Source organism: Gambusia affinis, linkage group LG20 (genome assembly GCF_019740435.1).
Source record: "Gambusia affinis linkage group LG20, SWU_Gaff_1.0, whole genome shotgun sequence".
Lineage (NCBI taxonomy): Eukaryota > Metazoa > Chordata > Actinopteri > Cyprinodontiformes > Poeciliidae > Gambusia > Gambusia affinis.
The window spans coordinates 8,538,880-8,563,434 of NC_057887.1; the positions used below are offsets into that span (position 1 = coordinate 8,538,880).

A 24,555-nucleotide genomic window follows, 5' to 3' on the forward strand; every position below is an offset into this window, starting at 1 on the left:
GTGTATAAAATATTAAGTATATATTTTTCTCTGCTTCAGCTCAAAGCTACAGCTCTGCTCATGACCCAGGTGCGTCGTTTGTTGTTTTTGGGGAGCAGTTAGACATTTTAGCTCCAGATTTCCAAACCTGGGTAACTCAAACCAAAGTAGTTATGGCTAAAAAGCGTCTCTGGCCAGACAAATAGCTGTATATTTAATTTTGGGAATTGACTTTCTCTTCAGCTGTCTCGATGTTGCACTTAAACCCAAACTATCTTTAACAAGATTTGACAACAAACTTTGTAGCCTTCCCTCCCCCCGTTACGGATTTTTAAAGTATGACTTCTCCGTGTTGTGTGCCATCCCAATTGTCTTCTTACAACCTCGCGCTGTTCGACTTTTTACTACTGCCTTCACTCTTCAGCACTCATATTCTTTATTGTTAGAACTATGAAAGAACATCTTGGAACACAATGTGCCCAACATATAAACTACAGTTATCTACAGTTTTTACAAGCAAAGATCATATATTTATAGTTGATATTAATAAAGTCCAGTGTGCTCTGTGGCCATTTTGAGCGTCTCCATGCGTATCATTTGTCAGATTAAAAGTGCATTTCGAAAGCAACCCTTAAGCAGGTATTAAACGTACTTTTTCATTACGTCCAGATTTCTGTTGTTAAAAATTGCTTTTATTGCTCTGATATAATATTCTAATTGAAATGTTATGTTTTCATTAACCGTAAGCAGAAAAGCGTCGTCATTAACAGAAATAAAGGCTTTCAAACAGCCATCTGTGCGTAGTTGATCCATGTAACGTTTCGCTTTGTGAATTTTCATTAATATTCCAATTTGTTGAAGCGGTGCGACGCTAATGTAATAAAATGGAAATTAAAATACCAGATTTTTTCACACAATGCAAATGATGATATAGATCATTTATACCAGGATCAGTATCATCAGTTTGTTTGAGCATCCATTCATCCAATAAGTTGCATTTTAAGAGGCAAGGAGAATCACACTAGCGGTTATTTACCTCTACTTTGCATAAAATGTGCAGATGTCAAATGAAAAGTCTGGTACTTCCACATTGGAGTAGTTAGATATGCATAGATATGCTGACGTATATCTATGCGTCGGCATAGATATTCCCGGATCCAAGGCGACGCAGTTTCGTGCATTTTGATTGTTTTTTGTCTGTAAAATCCCTGTTACATCAGGAGCCAGAGCTTTCCTCGCTTGATTTACTTTTGAAACCACTGTTGCACCCCTTCACTGCAAAAACACAAAATCTTACCAAGTGTTTTTGCCTGATTTCCAGTGCAAATATTTTAGTACACTTGAAATGAGACTAAATTAACTTGCAAGTAAATTTTCTGCCAAATGTAGGAGCTTGTTTTACCTCAGTCCTTCCACAATGTTGATAAAGTTCGTATTCCACTGGCAGATTTTTTCCACTTGTAACAGGAAAATGTTGTAATAAGTGGGGGGAAAAAATCTGCCAGTGGAACTAGTGATTTTTGATCTATATTCAAGAAATATTTATATAAAACAAGCTCCTGTATCTTGCTAACAAGTTAATTGTTAGTAATATGACAAAACGACAAAAAGATTTTGTGTTATTGCAGTGTTTTCTTTTTGCCAGCCTCTGTCTGGGAGTGACCTCCTCCCTGTCGTCACACTCAGTCAGTGGAGAGCCTAGCACACACACACACACACACACACACACACACGCCTACACACACACTACTCCATATGTGTATATATGCATTCCTTTTGTGAGCGAGTTATCATTTCTGACTCAACACCAATACAGATCTGGGGTCTTTTGTGGATTAAGCAATTAAAAATTGGATATCAAAAGACCCTTAACAGATTTTTTTTTTTTTTTTTTTTAAGGAATTTGAACGAGGTGAAGCAAAGATATGCCTCTTGATGGGTTCTGGGTAGAACATGTTTATAGTTAAATAAAAAAAATGTATAACATTTTTGGACAGTTTTTGTTTAATTACAGCTCAATATGTTGTTCCAGCTATTGGCCTTTTTTGAGTGGTTAACAATACCCTCCAGTTAATTGACCAATTACTAAATTAGTAATTAGACTAGATTCATCAGGATTAATCCAATTAATCGCTTTGCTTAGATATCCAAGATGGAGAAAGAATCGTATTATGTGCTTCACTGCGATCTCGTACCATTCCTGTGTTTCCTTGCAGCATTTTTGTAACCCACCGTAATGTTTCTAAATTTCTAAAATTGCAGAGGGCAGATTTTCTCTCCTGCATTTCTTTCAAACACTTGTCTGCCGAACCAAAACGTCAGATCGTGAAAATATCACATTAAAGCCTTTCTTTTGGTTTTTATTGCCCTTTGCGAATGCACCAATAACCCAAATAATGAACACGTGTACAACAAGTCCTGCTTCTAATCACTGCGATCGCAGTCGTGTGTCAAGGCGCGCAACGCGGGCAAGACGATGGTTGCATGCAAGGTGAAATCATTCTCCGCTCTGCCCCGCCTCGCCCTCCCTTATATCCTCATGTTGTAAATAATAATAATCATAAAGAGAAAAACTGAAGAATTCATTTGATGCTTTTACTAGTCAGCAACCCAGGTATGCATTTGTCAAAGTAGGAGGAAAGTTAGAACCATATGTTAATTTGAATCGGAGGCACCTGGTTGTGATTAGGGCCGGATGATAGAAACACACACCGAGCTGCATTCCTGGACAACGCAGCTCGGTCTACAACGACGAGTCTATTCAAACAATAATATTAATAAAAACAAAGACATCTTAAGGCTTCGTTTGAAACCGACTGATTAACAGACTTACTGAGAGCGCATAAAGCTGCGATCCCATCCTAGAATCTCCAGATAAAAAGCTCAAGTTCTATAAATTAGTCTGCAATTTGCTTTACTGCTTCCCTCTCAGTATGTGGGCTCGTTCGAACGTATAGTTCTTTCTCGACTCTCAGGTGTTGTTCCGTTTTGTTTTGTTTTTTTCTTTCTGATTTTTTATTTTTTTTTCCTCTTTCCGAGCCAAATCTCAAACAGGTGTTAGAAATAAAACTTGGAGAAAAGGTATTTTGTCGTCGGTTTTCTACCAAGCTCGACTGCAGCAATAAATTGAGGTTGAAGGACGACAAATCCAATTGTCCAGAAAAATGTTCTTGGCGGAGATGAATAGAAATGATGAATAATTTCTTAAGTTAACAAGCAAACTAACTTTATAAAAATAAATAAATAAAACAAAGGAGGTTCTCTTAGAAAGGCCTCTGTCATGGTAAATTACTCTGCAGTAATGCGTTTGGCTTGTGCATGCCAGTTTTGGATGTGGACACCGCAGTAGTATTCCAAAACTCATCTTGAATTGTTCAAAAAATCTGACAAGAAAAGCACACGAGCTGCATAGACTTTAAAGTTTAATCCGTGTGATTTGAGTCTACATTTTATTTAATGCCTTGAGAGCAAAAACTCTGAACTAGAATCTGATTAAAAGTGGAGGGAAACAAACCAATAGTGTTTCTTTGTTGTTGTTTTTTGTGTGGACTCTTTCTAGATCTATGCAACATTATTTTAGAGACTGCTATTCTACACATTTTACATTCTGTAGATATAAATATATATTGGATCCACTGACCAGTTGCTTCAGATATCTACTTTTTCTTTGCTTGAAAAGAAAAATACTAAAACAGACATGTAGCAGAAGAAACACACAAGTTTATGAAATCCACTGATAACATGCCAGCAGTTAGCCAGTTGCTCATTTTAGTTCTTAAATGGGCAGTATTATGTAAAATGTACTATTTTTTAGCTTTACATCATGTTTTTCTGTCATCAAAAACACACCAAGCTTCCGCCTCACAAAGCAGCCCTCCTCCAATCAGCTCCTTCAGACTAGCCAGCAGCAATTAGCAAACATGTGATGGGACTGTGCCGCTGCTGAGCTCATTACACCAGCCATTTCTCAGTGAAACCCTGGCAAAAACGTTGTTAAGTGGTTAATAGAGGAGCCATTTTGCAATGACTTCCTGAAGGTGTAATTTCAGGAAGAGTGGGAATTTTTAAAGAGACAGAGGTCTAATTTCAAGGCGTTAAATTATAAAGTCAAATTTCTTTTAAGTCATATTTAATTGCATTTTTATAATAACTGCAGTTAACATAGTTACTTGATTGTTCTATATAATGGCGCTATGTGCCTGCAAAACACATAATACCGCCCCTTTAAATGGCTAAATCCACCTTAAATGCTTTTGAAAAGGACACATTAGACATCTAGCAGAGAAAACAAGGAGTTGGTAAAGTTTTGAGTTTTGTTTCAATTTTCTAAAGAAAGACCACAAAATTATACATTTAGTCCTTTTTACTTTGAAAAAAGGGTCAATGTCCATGTTGCATAGAAAATCAAGCGCAGACAGATAAATGAACATGCTTCAAAGAGGGAAGAAACTAAGAGATTGCAAATCAGACAACAACAAAAAAGCTTTATAGTACCAAATTAGACAATCGAATCATGAACAATACCTTTCACTCCACGTCAACATGGTAACGCATGTGTTCTTTACGTTACGGTCTAATTTTGATCACTCTGTGTTTATGGAAATCGTTCTTCACAGCATAGAAATTTAATTAAAGCAGAGCGGGATCAGGCCGTGGACACGATGTTTACTTTGGTTTGATGGAGAAGCTTCTCCATCAAACCGGGTCGTAGTTGGCTTTACTGTGAAATTATGACCCGCAAAGACCAGGCTGAAAGAGATTTTGTAAACGATTACAAGGCGAATAGTGGCATGAAAGTTGTTTATCTGTATCCTCCGATATGTAAAAATATGTCTGATCTGTTTTTATGGCTTTTTATGGAACCTGTTTGGGAAAGACGGCCTTTCCTTTTTGAAGCCTGTATTATTTTGACTAGAACCGATATATAATTTCCAAAATCGTGCCTGATTATGACTGCAGGGGATTTATGTAAAAGACGTGAAATGGAGGAAATAAGCTAATGAATAACTCCGGTGCTCACTCATCTGCTGTACCGGTGCAGTTCAAGATCACAGAGGGATTAGAAGCCCCCCTGTACGAGTCCAGACACGTTGCCAGTCTGTGGCACAGCCTAAACAGAAAATCTGCAGTTAAGCTAACTTTCATGTGTTTTGGACTGCAGAAGAAAATCCTGGTACCTGCTGAAAGCCAGCATGTGATCGGGGGGAGAACATGCAAACTCTGGATTCAAGCCGCCACATTTCTCATCACGCAGCAGCATTACTCAAACTCAGCAATGTGGGATGGACTGGCATCATCTTCCACTGTGTCAGACGTCTTAGATTTCTATTGTACTGATGTGTGACAGTTCGGATGCTCATTATTTGTCAGCCGTTATCCTCAAATGTCCAGAAATAAAAGTTTAAAGTGGTTTCCTCTTTAAGAATTTGAGTTTCACTTTCTGAAATGAGTGACAAAAAAATATCAAGTTTTATACGACACTCTAATTTTCTGAGTGTATTAACATCAAAATGAAGGACGTAGATATAATTTTTTTATATGTTTTATCTAAGCAGCAGTGACAACATTTGAGGAAAATGTTGTATCATAATATCATATCCTGTTTCATAAACATCTACATTCTTGGTGAAAGGTTTTATGCGAATATAGTGAAAGTGTTCAAATCGTACCACAAGAATCTCACACCATCTCAGTCCTGGACCACAGTAGCAAACATTTGGGTAAGCTTTGTGTTTTTTGGTTTTGTTTGTTTTTTTACTGGATATAAAACAATAAAATCCATCTGCCATGATTAAACACTTATCGTTCATCCTTTCCCTTCAATCCGAAATAGAGTAGCGCGGCAGTTGTTCCGCAAGCTCTGCCGTCACTCCTGCTGCCTCGGAGACGCGCTAGCGGTGACCTGTGCGACCTCTGACCTGCAGAGTCTGAGCTAACGGAAAAGCTGTGCAGGAAATTTTCAGACAGCAAAACCCCTAAAGTCCGCGAATGTTATCGTGTCTGACAGACGGCGGTGATAAGAGTCACCAGGCAGCACATTCTCAAAGCTCAGAGCATTCTGCAAGGTCGCACGTTTTGTTTATACTCTGCCTGTTCCTTTCTTTCCTACAGAACACTTAACAGTGTGTCCAGCACTCCTCCAACTTCAACTCTGAAGCTGTAAGACCGGCTTTGATTGAGGGCGCCGCTTTGCCCATAGGAAAGGGAAAGTGAAGACACTTGACCCGCTGACGCAGACCAAAAGAGCGACCCATCTCCGCTTTCCGGGGTTGCTCCTTGTTGCTCAACGCGCCTACTGCTGTCTGGTTCTGAGAGGATGTTTATTTGACAAATCACGCCCTTGGACATGCCGAGAATCCCAGACATTTCCTAACTGCCAGTCAACCTGACGGAGACTTTAAGTGGACAGTTTACAAGCTTGTGTGAAGTACACGGAGTGAAAGTCCTCCTTGTCAGCAGGGCAGCAAGGTGTCTCCTCTCTCCTGATGGGGATCGGCATGTCTGGCAATTTGTCTGTGTGTGAGTCTAAGTGAACGGCAGGAAGAGACTTGTGTTCATGTGAGGGTTTAGGTGTGTTGGTCCCTAACTGCTACCAATAACTGCACCATCAGAGAACTGGACTCAATGTTCTGGTCCTTTCTTTTTTCTTTTTTTTTATTCACTTTTGCATCCATCCCCGTAATGCTTCCTTTTCAGAAAACTGTAAAAACATCTTACTTGCAGTACAGAAAATATCTGGCTCTTTAGGAGTAACACTCATTGTAGACCTGGGACAGATTCCCAAACCATCAGTAAGCCAACACTCAGAGGATAGACAGCCACACAACTAACTGTAAGTGACGGTTGTCGCATTATTGTTTGAATGTTGCTGTGGCAATCAGATTATCATGCATACAATTCACAGGGATCATTGATGCCCAAATAAACAAAAAATAAAGATTTTGCCGTGTCTTTATTTGACCAGTTAGCTATGACCAACATAGCTAATTATGTCAACGGCTCAATCTCACCACTCTTGGCTCTGCCTACACATCCAAACCGACTTCCCTACAGAAATTGCAGTCAATGCTCCACGAAAAGCCGTTGCAATTAGTTGCACTTTTTTTTTTTTTTTTTAGCTTTTGTCAGGTTGTTATGGCCTCGTAGTTGTGATACTGTCGACTCTCATCGCTGAATAAACTTAAGATGGCAGGATCCATTATGTCTTTCGTTAACAATGCGCTTCGGTTTGACATCAAAAGTTCTTCTTCTGCGCGTGCGAGTCGTTAGCGGACGTAAACCATTCACACAAAAGTTACTTTGTGGTCTGGTTTGATTAGTAATATGAACAATCATGTAGGAATAAAATAAAAATTGGATTTCAGCAAAAAATCTGAATTGTGCATCGAGCCTTAGACTGATGTGAATTCTGAAATGATGAACCAGAGTAATAGAATGAAGAGGAAGTAGATTTTGCATTATTCCAGATTGTGTGTGTAGGGGGGAGGGGGGGTGGATTGGGGAAAATAAGGATGTTTTGCTTGGTTGGATCCAAAGCGACTGAGGTCAGCAATAAATATCATAACAGGACTAAGTTAACCTTGGAAATATACTTGAGAAATATTCCAGCAGAACGATGACTAGATCAGGATTGTTCAGTATTTGATAGTGTCGCAACAAAGGCACCAGTTCCCGACTGTGGCTACAAGCCTTTTATGGCCCTACATAATCTCAGCTATTACGTTACTAGATGTTGACGAATGCCTCCCTGATTCTCAAAAAAAAAAAAAAAAGATCTAAATCTGCAAGGAGTATTCTTGACAGTCATAACTTCAATTATTTACAGCAACCATCTTTATGAAAGAATTTGTTTTCTAAGATAATTTCAAAACGATAAGGCGCCTTACAGTGTATACATATCTAGATGATACAAAGCCTGGACAAGATATCCAACAGCATGCTACCAATAAATCGCTTGCAGCTCTCAGACAGATGAATCATGTCTGTGTAATCAACACTTTTGGAGTGGTTTTCCTCCTTTTCCTACTGTTTACTCCTCCCTTCTTCAGCCTCACATCCCTGCCTTGCTTCCGGCTCGTGTGGAACCATTGAGTCTTTGGGCCTGCGCTCGTGGCGCTGATCCACAACTCAACGGATGGCCAACCAATGACATCATGTTTCATCATGGCTACGTGGGAGACAGAAAGTGACACATTTGGTCGCCGTGACACAATAGCTGTCTCACCCACCAAGTTCTCACTCCGACTCAGATCAAGTTGTAGTCGTGGGTGTGTTTTCTGTTGGTATAGCAGCAAGACCTTGAGGGTTTCCATGATTTTTATTGACAATTTCTGTAGGTATTGACCTCTAACTTTCTCAGGCCGAGGAACACTTACCCCATTTAACACTCACAGACCAAGCAACTTGAACTTGCCCCGGCAATAACACAACACCTTAATATGTACAACCTGACATGAAAATATTAGTTTCTTAACTTGTTATCTCCGTTTAAACATTCTCCGAATGTGAAGGGTGGAGCTGTTTTTAAATATGACCGGCCACAGTAAAACCATGAACAAATCAACTCTGGGAGTTTTGAGTTATTTATGGATTCTGAAAGTCCATCCATTCATCCATTTTCTGTTCACCCTTTGTCCCTAATGGGGTCAGGAGGGTTGCTGGTTCCCATCTCCAGCTACGTTCTGGGCGAGAGGCGGGTTCACCCTGGACAGGTCGTCAGTCTGTCGCAGGGCAACTGGATTCTGAAAGTGTGGATACTAAACTTTCCAATGATGTAGTAAAAAAAAATTTTATTTCCTAGTGTTATGTGCACTAAATGTTTTAGGGCTATTTGCAATTTAGAGGCATAATAAAAGAAAAGTAGATTTGAGTTGCATTGGCAAAAGTAAACATTTCTTTCAGCCAGAAGATAGCCCAACATAAATAATTTTCTTTTAGCTGTTAAGATGCAGTTAGTCAGCGTGGGGCGCAGCGTTGTTCACAGCCTCGTCACTGGCATATCAGATTCAGCACAGCCACAGATTTAAATCTTTATGCCAGTGGCATGGTATGTATTGTCATAGTGTTCAAAAACAAACGTTTTGTAACTCATCCTGAGAAACTTTCAGGCTTTCTTTTTAGTAACCCAGATTAAGCCATTTATTCATTATTATTTTTAAACAGTCTTTTGGTAAGCTTACTGTAACATTGTACTTTGAGCTCATGTCACGGCTAATAAAACATTGTTTACGTACAGTACTTTGTGGCATCCTCGGACCACTGTTGGTCCAGGGACCACAGATTGAGAAAGACTGGTCCAGACTCACTTTGCTAATAGTGAAAGTATAATTGTCATAATTATAGATCTTAATCAGTGAGCATGGTAAAGTGTGGATATTAAAATTACAGTTCAGTAACTTGCAGCTTTTTTAACACAAGATATCCGCAGACAGCAATCTCTTCAGGCACTGGACGCTGTGACCGAACACACTGTGATTATAATGGCAAACAGCAACATTATTTATTCATGTCAGTGTACAATCTCAAACAATAATTTCTGATCCCATAAAATTACCTGCCAAAGCAAGGTGCAACCAATGCTTTTGCTGTTCATGGTGACACCAGTAAATTATTGGAGAAGTTCAAGTTCTTTGTACCTCTTCCAAAGCAACTTTGTTACTTTTACTACGCCTGTCAAACAATTTTCATGGTGATTACACTGTAATAAATGGGGTTCATTTCAGCCTCAGTTAAACTGGCTTGCAGGATTTTGGTTTTGTTACTCTAATATGCATAGAATAACCGTGGATGAAGCTACATGAGATTATGTTTTCTGCACTATCGCCTCAAGACAACAAGATCTCTAGCACGAATCACAGCCCCTGAGATCCTTCTTTAACTGCAAAAATATAAAATCTTACCAAGTATTTCTACTACAAATGTCTTAGTACACTTGAAATAAAAGAAAACAAACTCATAAGTAACCATTCAGCAAGAGATAGGAGCTTTCTATAAGAAAATAATTCTTATTTTTGATGAGAAAGTACTAGTTACATTGGCAGATTATTTCACTTATAAAAAGACATTTTTCCCACATTATGAAATAGTCTGCCTAAAGTACTTTTTTATCAAACCTTAGCAAGCTCCTACATCTTGCTGAAGGGTTACTTATAAGTTAGTTTTGCTTAATTTCAAGTGTACTGAGAAAGTAGACCAACAAAACTAGGTAAGATTGTGTGTTCTTGCAGTGTTGTGATGTAACTTTTACCAGGTAGGGTACAGAATCTGGGCTACAGATCCAACATTTTGATGTTTTGCTGATAAGCTATCCCTTTGGCCTTTAGACATGGTCCTACACTTTGATGGAAAAGGTTGTGTTCAGAACCAAAATGTTTCTGGGTCATTGTGGCAAAGTTGTCCTTTGATTTTGTTTTCATCCTGCTGCGCTTTTAGCTAAAACTGTCAGTGCAGGAACCTCGTATATCAAATGGCCCATGCTTCCTTATCGGTATTAAACAAGAAAATGGTCTCCATCAGTCCATCCACTGTCTATACCTGATAGACAGGTATATCTCAAACGGTCATGGGGGTTGACTTGCCCGTCCATCAGAGGGCATATACCAATGGTGGCATTTGACTTTTCCTCTTCAGATGGTCTTTAAAAATGCTGTTTTGTTTTATTTTACTTTTGAACTCAATGTCCCAGCGACTTGTCTGTCTTCGGAAGAAGTTGCTTTTCTTGCCCAATACCTTAAGAAGACAAGCCAGATCGGAACCTGCATGTCGGATTGTTATGGCGCTGATCCTAACTTCAGTTCATAATTCACTTTGCAAAGTTGGCCAACTGTCAGCAATTGTTGTATCTACCATCACAGTGTTTTAGTTGTGCCTTCCATTTACCGGCTGGCCCTCCGTGAAGACCACCCACCTTATTTTCCTCTAAGGGTGCTTCCCCTGCCTGAAAAATAGCCATAACCAATGACGTAAAGACAATGGTGTTCCACAGTTCACAATCCTGTTAAATGGCTCAACAGCATCAGTCTCGCTTTATGCGATTAATCAATCAATCGTGGCAGTATCCAAGCGTGGCAAATCATAAGACTCTCATTGGAGCTGAAGCGCACGAGTACACACACACAAGCTAGGAAAAGGACAACAAAAACATACATGAAGCTCCTTTCAGAACCCTGGAACAACATTTGATCATGACCCACTGCGGTTCCCTGTAGCGTTAAAAGCAAGCAGAACCTCATAGCTGTTGGTGCCCCTTTGTTGATTCAGCTTTTGGACTGGGGCAAGGAAGAAAGCAGCGTTTGTTCAAAAGAATGACCAATCACAAGAAAAATAATAAAAACGGGAAAACCACCAAATCAATGGGGCAGAGTGACGATAGCATAATGTCTCACTGACAACTCGCATAAGTCAAGCCTCTCCACATCCTGCAGAGAAACGATGGAACATGCAGCCGTGTGTTTGGTTTGAACGTAGAGTGGCAAAAAATGTCACCCCTGATGAATGCTTTGCATCGCTGATAAGACGTACTCCACTTGGAGAGAACATCCACACATGACATGTGCACACATGGGCAGATAAATGCACACACACACAGATGAAGTTCTAAAAATAAATCTCCAATTCTAAAGGGTCAAGTGGAGTCCAGACCAGCAGATACCAGCTCTGTACTCATGGATCAGTCTGTAGCCTGGGGCAGCCTGTTTCTGCTCTCTGTCTGTCAGCCACCTCAACTGCTGTTCCCAGATCAGCTCACACAGCAGCTAAATTTCACTTGTGTTTGTTTTATGTTTTTGTGCGAGAACAGAAATATGACCTCGCGTCCGTATGTTTGCAAACATGTTTTACGTTGTCAAACAGACGTCAGTAGGGGAAGTGATGGCTGGCAGTGTTGTGGGGACGACAAAACTGTTGGAATGGGGTCATTTAGGAAGTGCTAGAGAGACTCTCAAACTCTCCCCACAGAGGCTGAGTACGTAAGAGATTCTTGAAATAAGAGACAAAACAATGTTAGAATGTTTTTGTTTTTAAAAAAAAAAATGCTTGAGCAAATATGTGTCAGTCACACTGATTATGTGAAAATGTTGCAAGCACATAAATGCACATAACTAATTCAACAAATAAATAGAACATCACATTAAATCTTTATATCCTTGGCTCAAATCATAATAATTCATGTAAAAACAATCAAGCAATTTCACGGTCATCTCTAATCTTAACCTTCCTGGTGTTTACGGCGGATCACGTTTTCTTAAAGGTTCTCAGCTTACAGTTTAATCAATCAAGGTTAAAATGACCACAGTCACAGCTCTGTTTTCAGTTCATGATTGGGTCAAAAATGCCATTGCTTTATTTTCTGAAGTGCAGTCAAGCATGGCTAGAAAGTAACTGGCTTGCTTAATTGCACTAATTACACTGGTTGCTAGCACATAGCCTAACATGTGGCATAATCCATCCATTCCAAACTTGTCAGATAATTTGGTCTGTAATAGCACCAAAAAAAAAAAAACTACTGATAAGTTAATTACATCTTTGCCATGTTTTGACCAGTTTGGGACACAGGATGTGCTTTCTGAATTTGGGAGTCAAACACATCTGATCAATAAACTGTCTTGACGTTCTTGCATGGTTTGTAGTGGCAGGTTTTGGTTTACATTAAGTTTTCTTTTTAATGTGAAAAGAAACTAAACCACTAGAAAAAGTTTCAGAATTGATGCATTCTTCAGCTTGAAAGGAACCGAAGCAACGTAACTCAGGGTCATTGACAAGTTTGGACACCCCATTTGTGCCTGAGCTTTAACTTCCTGCCTGATATCTTGAGATGTCGGTGCAACGTTTCTACTATGCTGCAATACTTGTATTATGTCCTTTCTTCTATTTTATGAAGTGCCACAGCCAGTTGTTTTGGTTGTCACCAAAACCACCAAAACATGAATCTTCCAGGCCCGTACTTTATGTAGGTAGTACTGTACCACCTTAGAGCCATCCTCCAAATGTGACAATTGTCATTATGGGAAGATTTATCAAGTTAGTTTCATCAGACCAAAGACATGTCTCCAAAACAAAGGTCTTTGTTCATGAGCGCGTTTGCAAACCGTGATCTAACTTCATATGTCATAACATGCGCTCATAACCTGTACAGGACTTGATTTATACTGTATCGTGACACTCAATGCCCTCTTCTTCAATTTATATTATATAGTGCCAATTCACAACACATATCTCAAGGCACTTTACAAAAAAAAAGTAAATTTAATCTTCACAAGCTCTCTTGCTTTTGCAACAGAAATTTTGAACCAAATCATGTTGATTTCTGGGAGACGGATCCTGTCTCAGAACATTCCCTTGGTATTTGATAGTTGGATATAATTGTCTAAAGGGACTAAGCCTACTGCATGCCTTTTATACAGAGAATGCAAATATCTGGTCACAACTCTAAATCCACCTGAAATGAACATGAAATAAAATGAAGACTGAAAGGGCTGATGGGATATTTTCACTCCTGTGTCTGGAATCGGTGACTTAAATCAGAAAATGCACTTTATTTTGTCTGTTTTGAACTCACTCAAGTAAGGTGAAACTTGGCACTGATGCAGGTTTCTTTGTGATATCTCCTTTTTAACTGTTCAGGACAAAGACAGACATTAACAAAAACAAGCCAAACTCAGAGTTATTAAATTTCTGATAGTGAGGGTTTAGGAATACCACAAAAAGCCAGAGTATAGCTCTTGTCAAAAGGCAGGAGTTAAGAGCTAAGCTGTGGAGATGCCGGCCCAGCTCTGAGCTCAGGCCTCACAGAGATACACCCTCCATGTCCTCTTCCTCCTCCTCCCGGTCCATGCTCTTGTGGCTGCCCGCCAGCGCCTGCAGACTGCACCAGAGGCAAAGCCGATCGTCCAAACAGCTACAAAAACACCAAATACTGTCTCCCTTTGGCATTTCATGTTATAGACGCCGTGCAGCTCCCATGCACCCTTGTTGTGCTTTGGGATTCTTCCCAGATTGATTCCAGCAGCAGTGTCTCCCGAGCATGTTGACGTTTCCAACCTGGCGGCAGACATGCGCGGCTCAGACGCCGCCGAGGTCTGAGGCGGGGGATGCAGAATGAAGGTTACCGAGCCTCGGAGCAGACGTAGATAGACTGTAGGTTTGGGGGGGCTGGAAACAAGAAGAGGGGGCTGCTGGCTCGGGCTCGTCTTTCTGTCACTTCTGGTTTGGATTCAACGTGCTCCCACTGGAACGTCTTCATTATAAACCGCGGCTCGGGAACTTGAGGGGGAAAAGCTGAACCTGACTCCGCGTCTGACTCCGTCCACTTCTCATTCTTCATTTCCCACCCTCCCTCACCTCTTCTTCTCCTGCAACAAAGCAATTCTGTCCCCTCCACACTCTTTTCGTGACCGTGGCCCTTTCCTTTTTTTTGTTCGTCAGAATTTACTCACTCCGCTTGTATTCCACAACCTCCAATTTTCTCTGACACATTTTTGTTTTCAGCCAACTTGTGTCGTGAGAAAACCCTTAGTTCACTGATAAGGCTGATTGGGCGTTGATAAAAGTCTCTGTTAATCCAAGTGCCATTACCCGACCTCATATCAACCCAGTTCCATAAAAGAAAAGAAAAAACCTTCACAACATAGACATAATGTAGTCTAATACAAATATTGTAGAACAACTTAAATACTTGTAATCCCACAAAGGCAACAGAATTAAAGGTCAGTGTTTACCTGAGACTGGAACAGCTATCTGAGACAGAGCAGCAGTACGCACACTTAGGCTGATACAACACAGCTGTGTTCAGCGGGGGCCACAGAGGCCACTACGTCTGCTGCCTCAACAAACATCCACACAATATACCCTCCTAAATACCCCTCTCCCCCAACCCATATCCTGTCTACTCCTGACGGCCTCATCTCTTGTCCTCAAAGAAGCTGCTCTTCTCCGTCAGTCTCATCTCCTGTCCCTCTTCCCTACCAGTGTCTTTATCCAAGATCCCTCATCAGCAGACTATCAGCCTTCAAGTCCAGTTTTTTACAGTGTTGTATACTTTAAGGATCAGGCCAATAATGTAGCAGATTAAATTTTGTTCTGATGTATCCTGAGTTGAGCACACCGTTGGTACCGTTCTTAAACTTCAGCCCCGTCCTTATGTAGTTCATATCACCATGTTGGTTATCATACCCACATCAGGCATTGTATGAGAGAGCTTTTTATAAATTTTTTATGTAGTACTGAGGAATTCACATCAATACCAAAGGCAACACCAACAGTAGCTGCGTTTCCATTGGCCCTGTAACTGCGCAAATCAACATTTCAAAATGAATTTGCTTTATAAGAATGCCAATTTTTGAAAAAGCTCTAATTTTTCCATAAAAAGTTTGGGCTCCATGATAAGGTGTTTTGTTTGTTTGTTATTTCTGGTTTTATCGAAATTGGATTATTTTGTAAAACGGCAATGGAAACACTTTGTCTTCATCACATAAGTCACATGATCCACAACCGGATGCTGCCACTGGTGCAAATCATGAAAAGATGACAGGAAGTAGCTGGAGGATGATGGCGCAGCATGTTTTTAATGGCTTATCACTTCAACAAATTGATCACGTGTGATTTTAATTGCCCTTCTTATTTAACAGAAACACCTCAATTGCAAAATTGCGTTTTTTCCCCACACATTATCTGAATATTGACAACGTTTTTTGCACATTTGTAATGAAAATGGATCCAATTGTACCAGATCTCAGGATGAAGCCAGAACTTCAGCTGCAAGTAAAGAACTACACACTATTTCTATTCATAACAAAAAAGACGTTACATACTGTGCCATTAAATAGATGCCAGACCTCAGTAATACTGATTTATCAGCCAGCTCTTGAGGGATCAAACTTTTCCATATCCTTGGAACAGCTAAGTGTTCAGTACGGTTGTAGGGAGGGTCCAACCAATTGTCGAACCTACAGGCTAGCAGTCTATCTTCTTTCCTGCCCATGGAAAATGGGACTAGATCTTTATCCTCAAAGAATTGTCTAGGAGGCTGTGGGAGGTCATTTGGCACAAGCTTTTTTTTTCAGTACAAGCATTGGATCTTTGGGGTGCAAGATGGTCAATTTAAGCAGGGGATATTAGAAATCTTTAGGTCTGGAGACGAACTGTGTAAAAGCACTCTGAGTTGCTCCATTGGCACAAACAACTTCAACCAGACTGGATCACAGCGAAGCTAAGCTTAAAATACTGAAGTAATTGCAACAGAGGATATGCAGTGCTGTAGATTTAATAGCACTAAATACCACAAAGAGACCAAAAAGAAACAAAAATGCATCTTGCAAGAGTCATGGGTGCATCCAAAGGCTGAAGTCAACATTAGAAATAAGTTGAGAGTAATGTAGTGACTGAGCGATCAGTTGAAATTGATCACCTCATAATTAATCGACGTTGTCAGCACTTCTCATTATTATTTGAGATAAGATTTCTGAGTCTGGCAGAGAACAGTGTTTTATTTTAACAACCACAAAAGCGATTTCACTATTGACTCAATAACTAACACCAGAGTCGGCCTGCTTTTGGGATTGAAAAATCTAAACCGACAACATGCGTCGTTTACCTCGGAACAGCTAAGGCGAAGATGAGCTGTCTGTGAGTTCAGACCACATAAAACGGATCCTAAAGGCACATTATGACACAACTCACTTCAAAACTGCGGTTTGATTTGTGCAAAGTATTGCTGTCAAAATGTTGTACCTGCTTATCAGAAGACGCATAACTCCTTTAATGTACAATGGTCAGGCATAGCATTATGACCAACAGCCTAATAGTTCTTTGGTCTCCATTTTACTGCATCCCTGACCTGTTTAGTTGTGGACTCCATTTGACCTTTGAAGGTCAAATGGCACCAAGATGTTATCAGCAGAGCTTTCAAGTTCTGTAAGATGTGAGGTAGGGCCTCTAATTGCTTGCATCCCATAGAACAGAAATAGCCTTTATTTTTCAAGTTGATGGAAGTGGAAACATGCTTATCCACACAAAGGTAAAACAAAGATAAAAATAAAAATACAATACTCAAATTAACAATATAAGAAAAAGAGAAATAGTCAAGAAAACACTCTACTTTGCCACCAGATCTAAGGGCATGTTAAGCTACTTAACAATCACAGCCCACTTTATCAATAGCAATTGGGAAAGGTCATACAGTAGACCATGCATAGTGAAAGAACTGAGGTCTAAAGTCTGAGGAGATGAAAACAAATTGGAAAATGAAAGATCAGTTTGTTGATTTCTGAGGCAAACTCTATAAAGTTTCAGAATAAAGTTCTTTTTTTAAGCAAAAAGTTGATCTTTGACGTTTTCTTGAAAGTGATAAAATCCCGTCCCGTCTTGTTCTCGTGAAATCAGTGTCGTGTCATGAGACCACTGTCTCATGACATTTACATATTGCTACACACCATTTTCAAAGTTTATCATTATCATTCATGGCTGGATGAAGGGGTCCAGTGACTGTTCCCTTACTTCAACACCCCGCAGTGTGAGCCAGTAAACCTCATCAAATGGCTGAAGGACAGCTGGAGTCCACGGATGAGGTACGCTACTTGAGGCATTTAAAATATGTGACTGTTCCGGTCAGTAGCACAAGTTTCCATGTTGTGCTGAGCCATCATTTACTGGAACTGATAGCAATGGCAACATGCTAATCTTGTCAAGAAAGTAGGATGATAAAACATCTCGCCACTGTATATTCAACTGTATATATCTCCTGCTGAGCTCGGACATCATTTTTATGAACTTTTCTACAGTTTAGCTACTTTTAGCCTCACACATCTGTTCCATCTAAAACAAAAGAAATTATACAGTCATGTCTTGATTTACAAGCCGCACGGTTTGCCAATAAACACGCACAGTTGCGTTACGCAACGCGGGGTTTGAACACGGCGGTCTAGACGAAAACGATTAAGCCATTTGCATCGTCGGCCAATCAACAACTGCCTGACCGTCGCGGGTCGCACATCTGCGCGCTAAGCTGTGGATATGGTGTTTAAAGCTGTGCAGTCAGATTTGTCTAATTGGTATACGAGTGTGATCTTTGAGTCTCTTCTGTGGTTTTATCGCAGACACATGCTGAAAGACACACACGCACATGTGGCTCCAGACAGTTCAGATGAGACATGTCACATTCGTTGACATGGGGCCCAATTAAAGGGGAGGATTAAGCCGGGGCTGGGTGACCTCCTCAGGAATCTGTTCGAGACACTGTGTGTACACTGTCAAACCTTCCCTTTAAGCACTTTCACCTGCTAATTAAGACACCGGAGTGGCATGTGTGTGCATGCGTGTGTGCACCTGAGTAACTTGCGTGCGTGCGCGCGTGTGCGTGCGTGTGTGTGTTTATGCGCGGAGACAAATTCACTTGCAAATGTCAAGGACAGATTTGCAGACCGAGAAGCTTTAATGTAAATATTTGACTGGAGTATTGTGCGGCTTCTTGGAGCTCGCTCCAGCACACGTCAGACTCGGCGCAGACTTACGGCAAACAGATAAGGCATGTCATTTGTTACATTAAAATATTCCACGTTTCAGTGCGAGCATCTCAGTGGCGCGTGGAGGAGATCATCTGCTACGAAAGCAGCACCGTGTCTTACGGTGTGAAGAGATTAAAACGGACAGCGGTGAAGTTCGAAGCTCTGAAGAACTGATTTGTTTTTACGTAATATAGAGCTACATTATACAATTTTCATAATATGTTTTTGACTGATTAAAATGGAGGAAAATAGGAATGGCATCCTTCAAATGTCCACTTGTATAAACGCTGTTGTTCCTTGAAGGCCTTGGAGGTTTGTGAGAGAACATTGGTGAATAAAACATCAAGACCAAGGAATGAAGCATTTCACGCTTTTCAAAAATGTGTCTTTTTGAGGAAAGCCAGGAAAAGCCATGTTTCCAGTTTGTCAGAAGCCGTGTAGGGAAAACGAGTTTGTAGAAGAAGGTGGAGGATCACCCTGGAGGATCTTATGCCATGCATTGAGGATCTCCACCGAACCTATGTTGGTGCTGCACAGCATGCCCAGCAGTCTGTCCGGGAAAAATATAAGGGCTCAAAATACCTTGAAGTCTCCAGTATCAGTCCACCAACCAAACTGATGTTGGTTGGTGGACTGATACTCCTGTATGCCATTAGAGGCATACAGGAGGTATGCCTCTAATGTAGAGGCATACCTCCTGTCACTTTTTATTTTTTATTTTATTTTATTTTTTGTAAATGATGTGCAACATTTTCTATTACGCCCTGCTCTTTTTGGAGTAGTGCTAGATATTTTAGAGGGTTTAATTTTTTATGTTCTGTTCAGATAAAGATTTTACTTCTTGAAATCCTCCTGGTTATGCCAGGATTGTGTTGAGCAATAAATTTTAAAATGCTAAATTAGTACCTGAATTTGTTTTTTAGATAAAGTTAGTTGTTTTTTTCTTCCAGCATCTTTGGAACTGTTTTGAACCTGCCACAAAATCTCTTTATAAGTGAAATGTTCTCCCATTTTTACGCATCACAATGTGGTGCGAGTGAGCTGTCGACTGTTTTACTGCGGTGAAAATCTTTGTGTATTGATGGTTTGGTAAATACGTTATTTTATTTTCACATCACATCTGTTCGGCTACACAGTTAAACATATAAAGAGTTTATAGCTGTAGCAATCTTGTTAATAAAATCTCAGTCGTTGCTGATGTCTTAACAATACCGGACATGAGCTATATGTGAACATTATGTCATTGACTGCACATGGATTAAGTCACGCTAGTAAATGTGCAATCCAAACAAACCCCACAAAAAAAAACAACAAAAAAAAAACAGTGTCACACAGATTAAAATCCATTATTTTATTTGAAATCATCTTCAGACAACTATGAGGATGTTGTTATAAAACCACATGGTCTTCGTTGATCATGTATGTTCTGTAGTGAGTTTTAGTCCTATTACAAGTTTTCCACTTTAAAGGATAAAACCTAACGACTTTCATTGACCTAAAGTAAATATCTCAAAGTACAATTACTTTTCAATAATAGTGCAAATATATGTGAAATGAATCAGCAATATTTAAACATTTTATGAATGGAATTTTTTGATTTGCTCAATGAGGTTTTGCAGATTTATCGGTCAGAGGATTGATCCGTGGAATAAAGTACCATCTAAAAGTAATTATCTTTTTAGGTATTCTTTACAATGTGACAAACAAAGAAAATTTTATGAATAAATGAACAGAGGAAAGAAAATGATATGTGGTTTAAAATATTTTGTACAGACTCCTTTAGCTGCAAGTCTTTAATGAAGTAGAGTACGTCTATGAGCTTAGCACATCAAAAGATTTTTGCCCATTTGATAGCTGCAACTCACTCAGACTGAATTGACTGTGTGTCAGTTTTCAACTCTTACCATAGATTTGCATTGGAATTAGGTCTGGACTTTGACTGGACCATTCAAACATATGCTTACGCTCTGACTTAAATCATTTCAATGTAGCTCAGGCTGAATATCCCGCTGAAAAGTGACGTTCCACCTCAGTCTCAAGTCTAGTCCTGTATTTAGCTCCATCCCACCAAATCTGACCAGCTTCCTTGTTCCCACAGTACAAACCTCTCAGCATCTTTGTTGCAGCGTGGAAATTGTGTTTTCAGAGTGATGTTCTGTCATGGTTCTTTTGATACACATTGCATTTTACGTGTAGGTCAAAAAGTTACATATTGGTCTCTCTTGACAAGATAAGTCCTCCCCATATTTTCCCCAAATGGTTTGCGGTCAACTTTCAATAAGCAATAACTTTCACAGCCTGTAGCTTTACTTCCGCCACTGCTGTGTTGAGGTGAACCACGAAGGTAGTTGATTAGAGCGGTTCTCTTTAGGTATCTCAAAGTAAAGAGGAAATTTGTGGCAGAAATTTGAAAACAATTTTTCAATCGTCGGTTTATTACAAAAAGTCCCCATCAGATTCGGCTCCATTCGAGTGGAGGAGCTGGAAAATATTACACTCAAGAAACAAAGTTCAGAGCCTAGTTCTTTTGGACAAATATCTAGTTGGTGTGTGGAAACTGGAGGAGGGGTCCACCAAATATGGGTAGATGACATTTACTGTCTGATCTGGCTGCAGGACAACATTCTGTTCTGTTGTTATGCTGGGCAACAACAAAAAGACAAGCATGTTTTACAGTATGAAGATTTTGAAGATTTTATTTGTCGAATCTTCTTTTCGGATCTTCTTTGCTTTACAGTGATACGGCGACTGTCAAAAACAGACCAAAGGCTCCAAACTCTCGTCTTCGTTGCATTTTTTTCTGTGAGAAACTGGCCTTTGGGTCCTTCAGGACTCTGCTTCTACAGCATCTGTTAAATCTTCCTCATGGTATTTTGACGTCAGACAATGGTTTGGATTTTCCTTCCTTAACAAGCTTATCAGAGAGTTCAAATCTCTTGGATTCTCCAGACGTTTGTAAAAGCAATCTCCCACCCCATTCTAAAATCTAGTACTCTCAAGTACTATTTCACTTCAGAGTAAAGAACTTTAGGATCAGACTCTTTGGCCAAAGTTTTACCTCTACTCAGACTTTAAGACTCAGCGAAGAAGTGAAACTGGACATCTTCCGTTCTGCCTCTGTCACGGCTCCAGTGTCTTCCTCTGAGTCTCTATCTCGATCTGCCTTTCTCCCCACTAATGACAGTCAGCTGGGCTGATAGGCAGATATATTTACACTGGTGGCAAGGGAGGAAGAAGTCATCAGCCAAACCCTGTTGTGCCTCTGGGTTGCAGCAGGCGGGGCTTGGAGGAAACCCTGGCCCCAGCTCGGCCCCTCCCTGAGTAGGGCATATCTCTGTGTGTTGTCCCCGGCCCCAGCTCAGAGCTCTCAGCCAGAAGGGACCAAAGCCTCATCGGCCCGCAAAAATCACACACTCCCACATCAGCTGCTGTGGGGTGAGAGCGGAGGAGAGGAGAACAGCGGCAGACAGAGAGCTAGATTCCACACCAACTGAGCGCCACAGAACTAGAACGATTTAGTTTGTTCTCACACACTTTTGACAGTTAGTGCTTCTTCTTAAGCTGTTGATGAAGTGGCCAGAGCCAACTTTGTCTCCCATGAGTCTGAGGTCCAGAGGTCGCCCGAGGGCTCGAAGTGTGTACGGCTTCTTGAACGTTTGCGGCTTGTTTTTGAAACCTTTGAACGCTGGAACTGTACTGAAATCATTATGACTCTTCTGGGCTCCGAGCACTCCATACTGATACGAAGCAAGTTTAGATCAGGTAAGTTAGTTTTTGGATTGATTCCGACTGTATGCTCTCTGTTTATTATCAAACTCTTTTGCTCGGTTGTCCTGCGACACCTTGCCGGCCAACACTTGGAACTTACGTGAAATCTCTTGTACATCATTGCATTTAACTCCCTTCTGCATTGAGACATTGTCACTGCAGCCCGGCCACAGGTGTGCGCTGCTGTGTAGGTACAGTTGACACCAGAGTCTGTCTCCAGAGAGCTGAGACTAGCGGCATGCCTTGTCACACCATGAATTTGCAGCTGTAAGGATTCCTCGAGGTCTGTCTGCTTCCTTGTAGATGTACCCACGTGCTTGCGATGCCTCAGGCAGGTTGGTGCACTTGTTCCCTGGTGGTGGTGCTGCTGAGGGAGCTTGTCCAGGTTTCCCCTGTCTGATAAGAGTGATTAGATGTTGAAGAGGTGTCAGAGGTCAACTAAATATGGCTCATGGTGCACAAGACTCTGTGTGCCGTTTATTCTTCCCTCCTCCTGTATGCACTCATTCAATTCAATTAATATCTCTGTCCATCCATTTGCAACACTGGGTTAATCCTGACAGAGTCACAGCAGACGGTGCCCATCTTCATTGGTTAGTAGACAAGAGGTGGTGTACACCCCTGGCAGGTCATTCCAATACGGTGCATTTCTTATTCAGACACTTGTTCTAGTTTAGAGGTACCATCTGTGACCCTGTGTGTGGGTGTGTGTCTCCGCTGTACAATGTAGTGTGTGTAATCTGACCAACACTGCCACCTCCCTGAGGAAAATGTAATTGATTGGGGGTGAGAATCAGCTGTGAGGCTCCATGTAGGTCACTGAAAGGTGGGCAGGTGAATTTCGGTGAGCTGTTTCTCTCGTCCATGCATCCGCTCTGCCGGTCAGCTGTGCCTGCATTTCGGAGATTGCGGGCCAAATGTCCCTTTTCCTTTGAGCCCTTCGGCGCTCCTGTGCTCCAAATGGCGATGGAACTTCTGTGCTGTGGGGAATTTTTAAGGATTCCAGTAACAAATCCTTTCTGCTAGAAGGACTGTGTTGCTCTAACCCGAGTGCTCTGAAAGGATAATGCGGCACAGATGTAGAGATACCGACTCTAAGCTCCAGTCCTCTTGATGTTACAGTCAGAGGAGTTAATACTGGGTGAAACATATAACAACCAACGTGACTGTTGGAGCTAATTTACGAGTGCCTGAGTGAGCCTACAGAAGGAAGACAGCCTGTAAATCTCTATGTGCTAACTGCTGAAGACAGGAGGGAGTCTGAGACAATTCAGCCTGTGGAGAATTTACAGTTTTCTTTAAGCTGCAGCACTCTGAGTGACATTCAACAGTCTGTGAAAACCAACGATTGTTGATACTTTTCCACCACACTTGAACTACATGATCCCAGCCATGGGAACCGCTGCTGCTCGCCCGTAGCCTAAGGGAGCATTTAGCTCTATGTGAAAACTGCCAGTTGTCGCCGCTTCTGCATACAACGCGCTTCGGCTGCGCTGCTGAAGCCATGGGAACTGCCTCCGCTCTGTGGAGGCTAAAAGGAAAGATAAGGATCTGATTTATGAGCTCCACAGAGACTACACAATGTTCTTAGAGCGTGTCACTCACTAGTGCTCATGTTGATTTGATTAACAGCTCAAACAATAGTGGGCGAAGTTCTTGAGACGTTACGGTGTGAACGAGGGGTCCAACTTCAGGTAAATACCAGATCCTGAGGGATCTATGTGCAGAATGTCTTATGTCTTCTAATAAGACATTCTCTTTTGAGAAGTATGGTTACTTGAGAGAAGTAACGAGTGATCGAGAAAGCCTTTTGTTTTTTTTACTGCAGTACTTATATCTACCAAAAAGATGCAAATATTTGTTAAATTGGCACCAACATGCAGACAAATTCAAATAACAAAATCAGAACTCTAAATCTTAAGTATAAATTTGGTTTTTCCCTTTTTAACTCCCTACGCCCCCCCTCCAAGAAGTACATTTCATCAGTTACGGTACAAATAGAATTACAAATTCTACTCGTACTAACAAAAAAATGTGGGCCCGGAGGAGAAATTACTCCCAATTTGGACATGATTTGATACCCCTGAAAACCAGTGCTTACGCTCATGTTGGGTGTGTGAATGATTTGATTGGCAAGGAACTAGCACATCAAGAACTGGCAGAGGGGGATGCAACAGGTGGGACAATGAGTCAAAGAAAACAGGCAGTTACAATAGTTTGTGATAGCTTGATGCCTTTTAGATGCAGTAAGCAGCAGAATCGACTTAACAGGGTTCTGTGTGGATCATGAATGCGACCGGGTGGAAGTGAG

The 24,555-nt window shown here is 40.8% G+C and overlaps 1 protein-coding gene across 13 annotated transcripts in view; it reads left to right on the forward strand.

The window, feature by feature from the left end:
- The window catches only part of myocd (myocardin), a 95,250-nt gene that overhangs the window by 23,570 nt on the left and 47,125 nt on the right, over positions 1 to 24,555 (forward strand). For 2 of the 13 annotated variants that reach the window (XM_044102479.1, XM_044102481.1), the window contains exon 1: positions 21,824 to 22,238. The exons of 10 other annotated variants lie outside the window; for them this stretch is intronic. In XM_044102479.1, coding sequence (XP_043958414.1) covers positions 22,184 to 22,238 — 55 coding nt within the window. In that variant the 5' untranslated portion in view covers positions 21,824 to 22,183. Of the gene's footprint in view, positions 1 to 21,823; positions 22,239 to 24,555 lie in introns of those variants that run through there. One more of the 13 variants, XM_044102482.1, reaches the window with a different exon arrangement.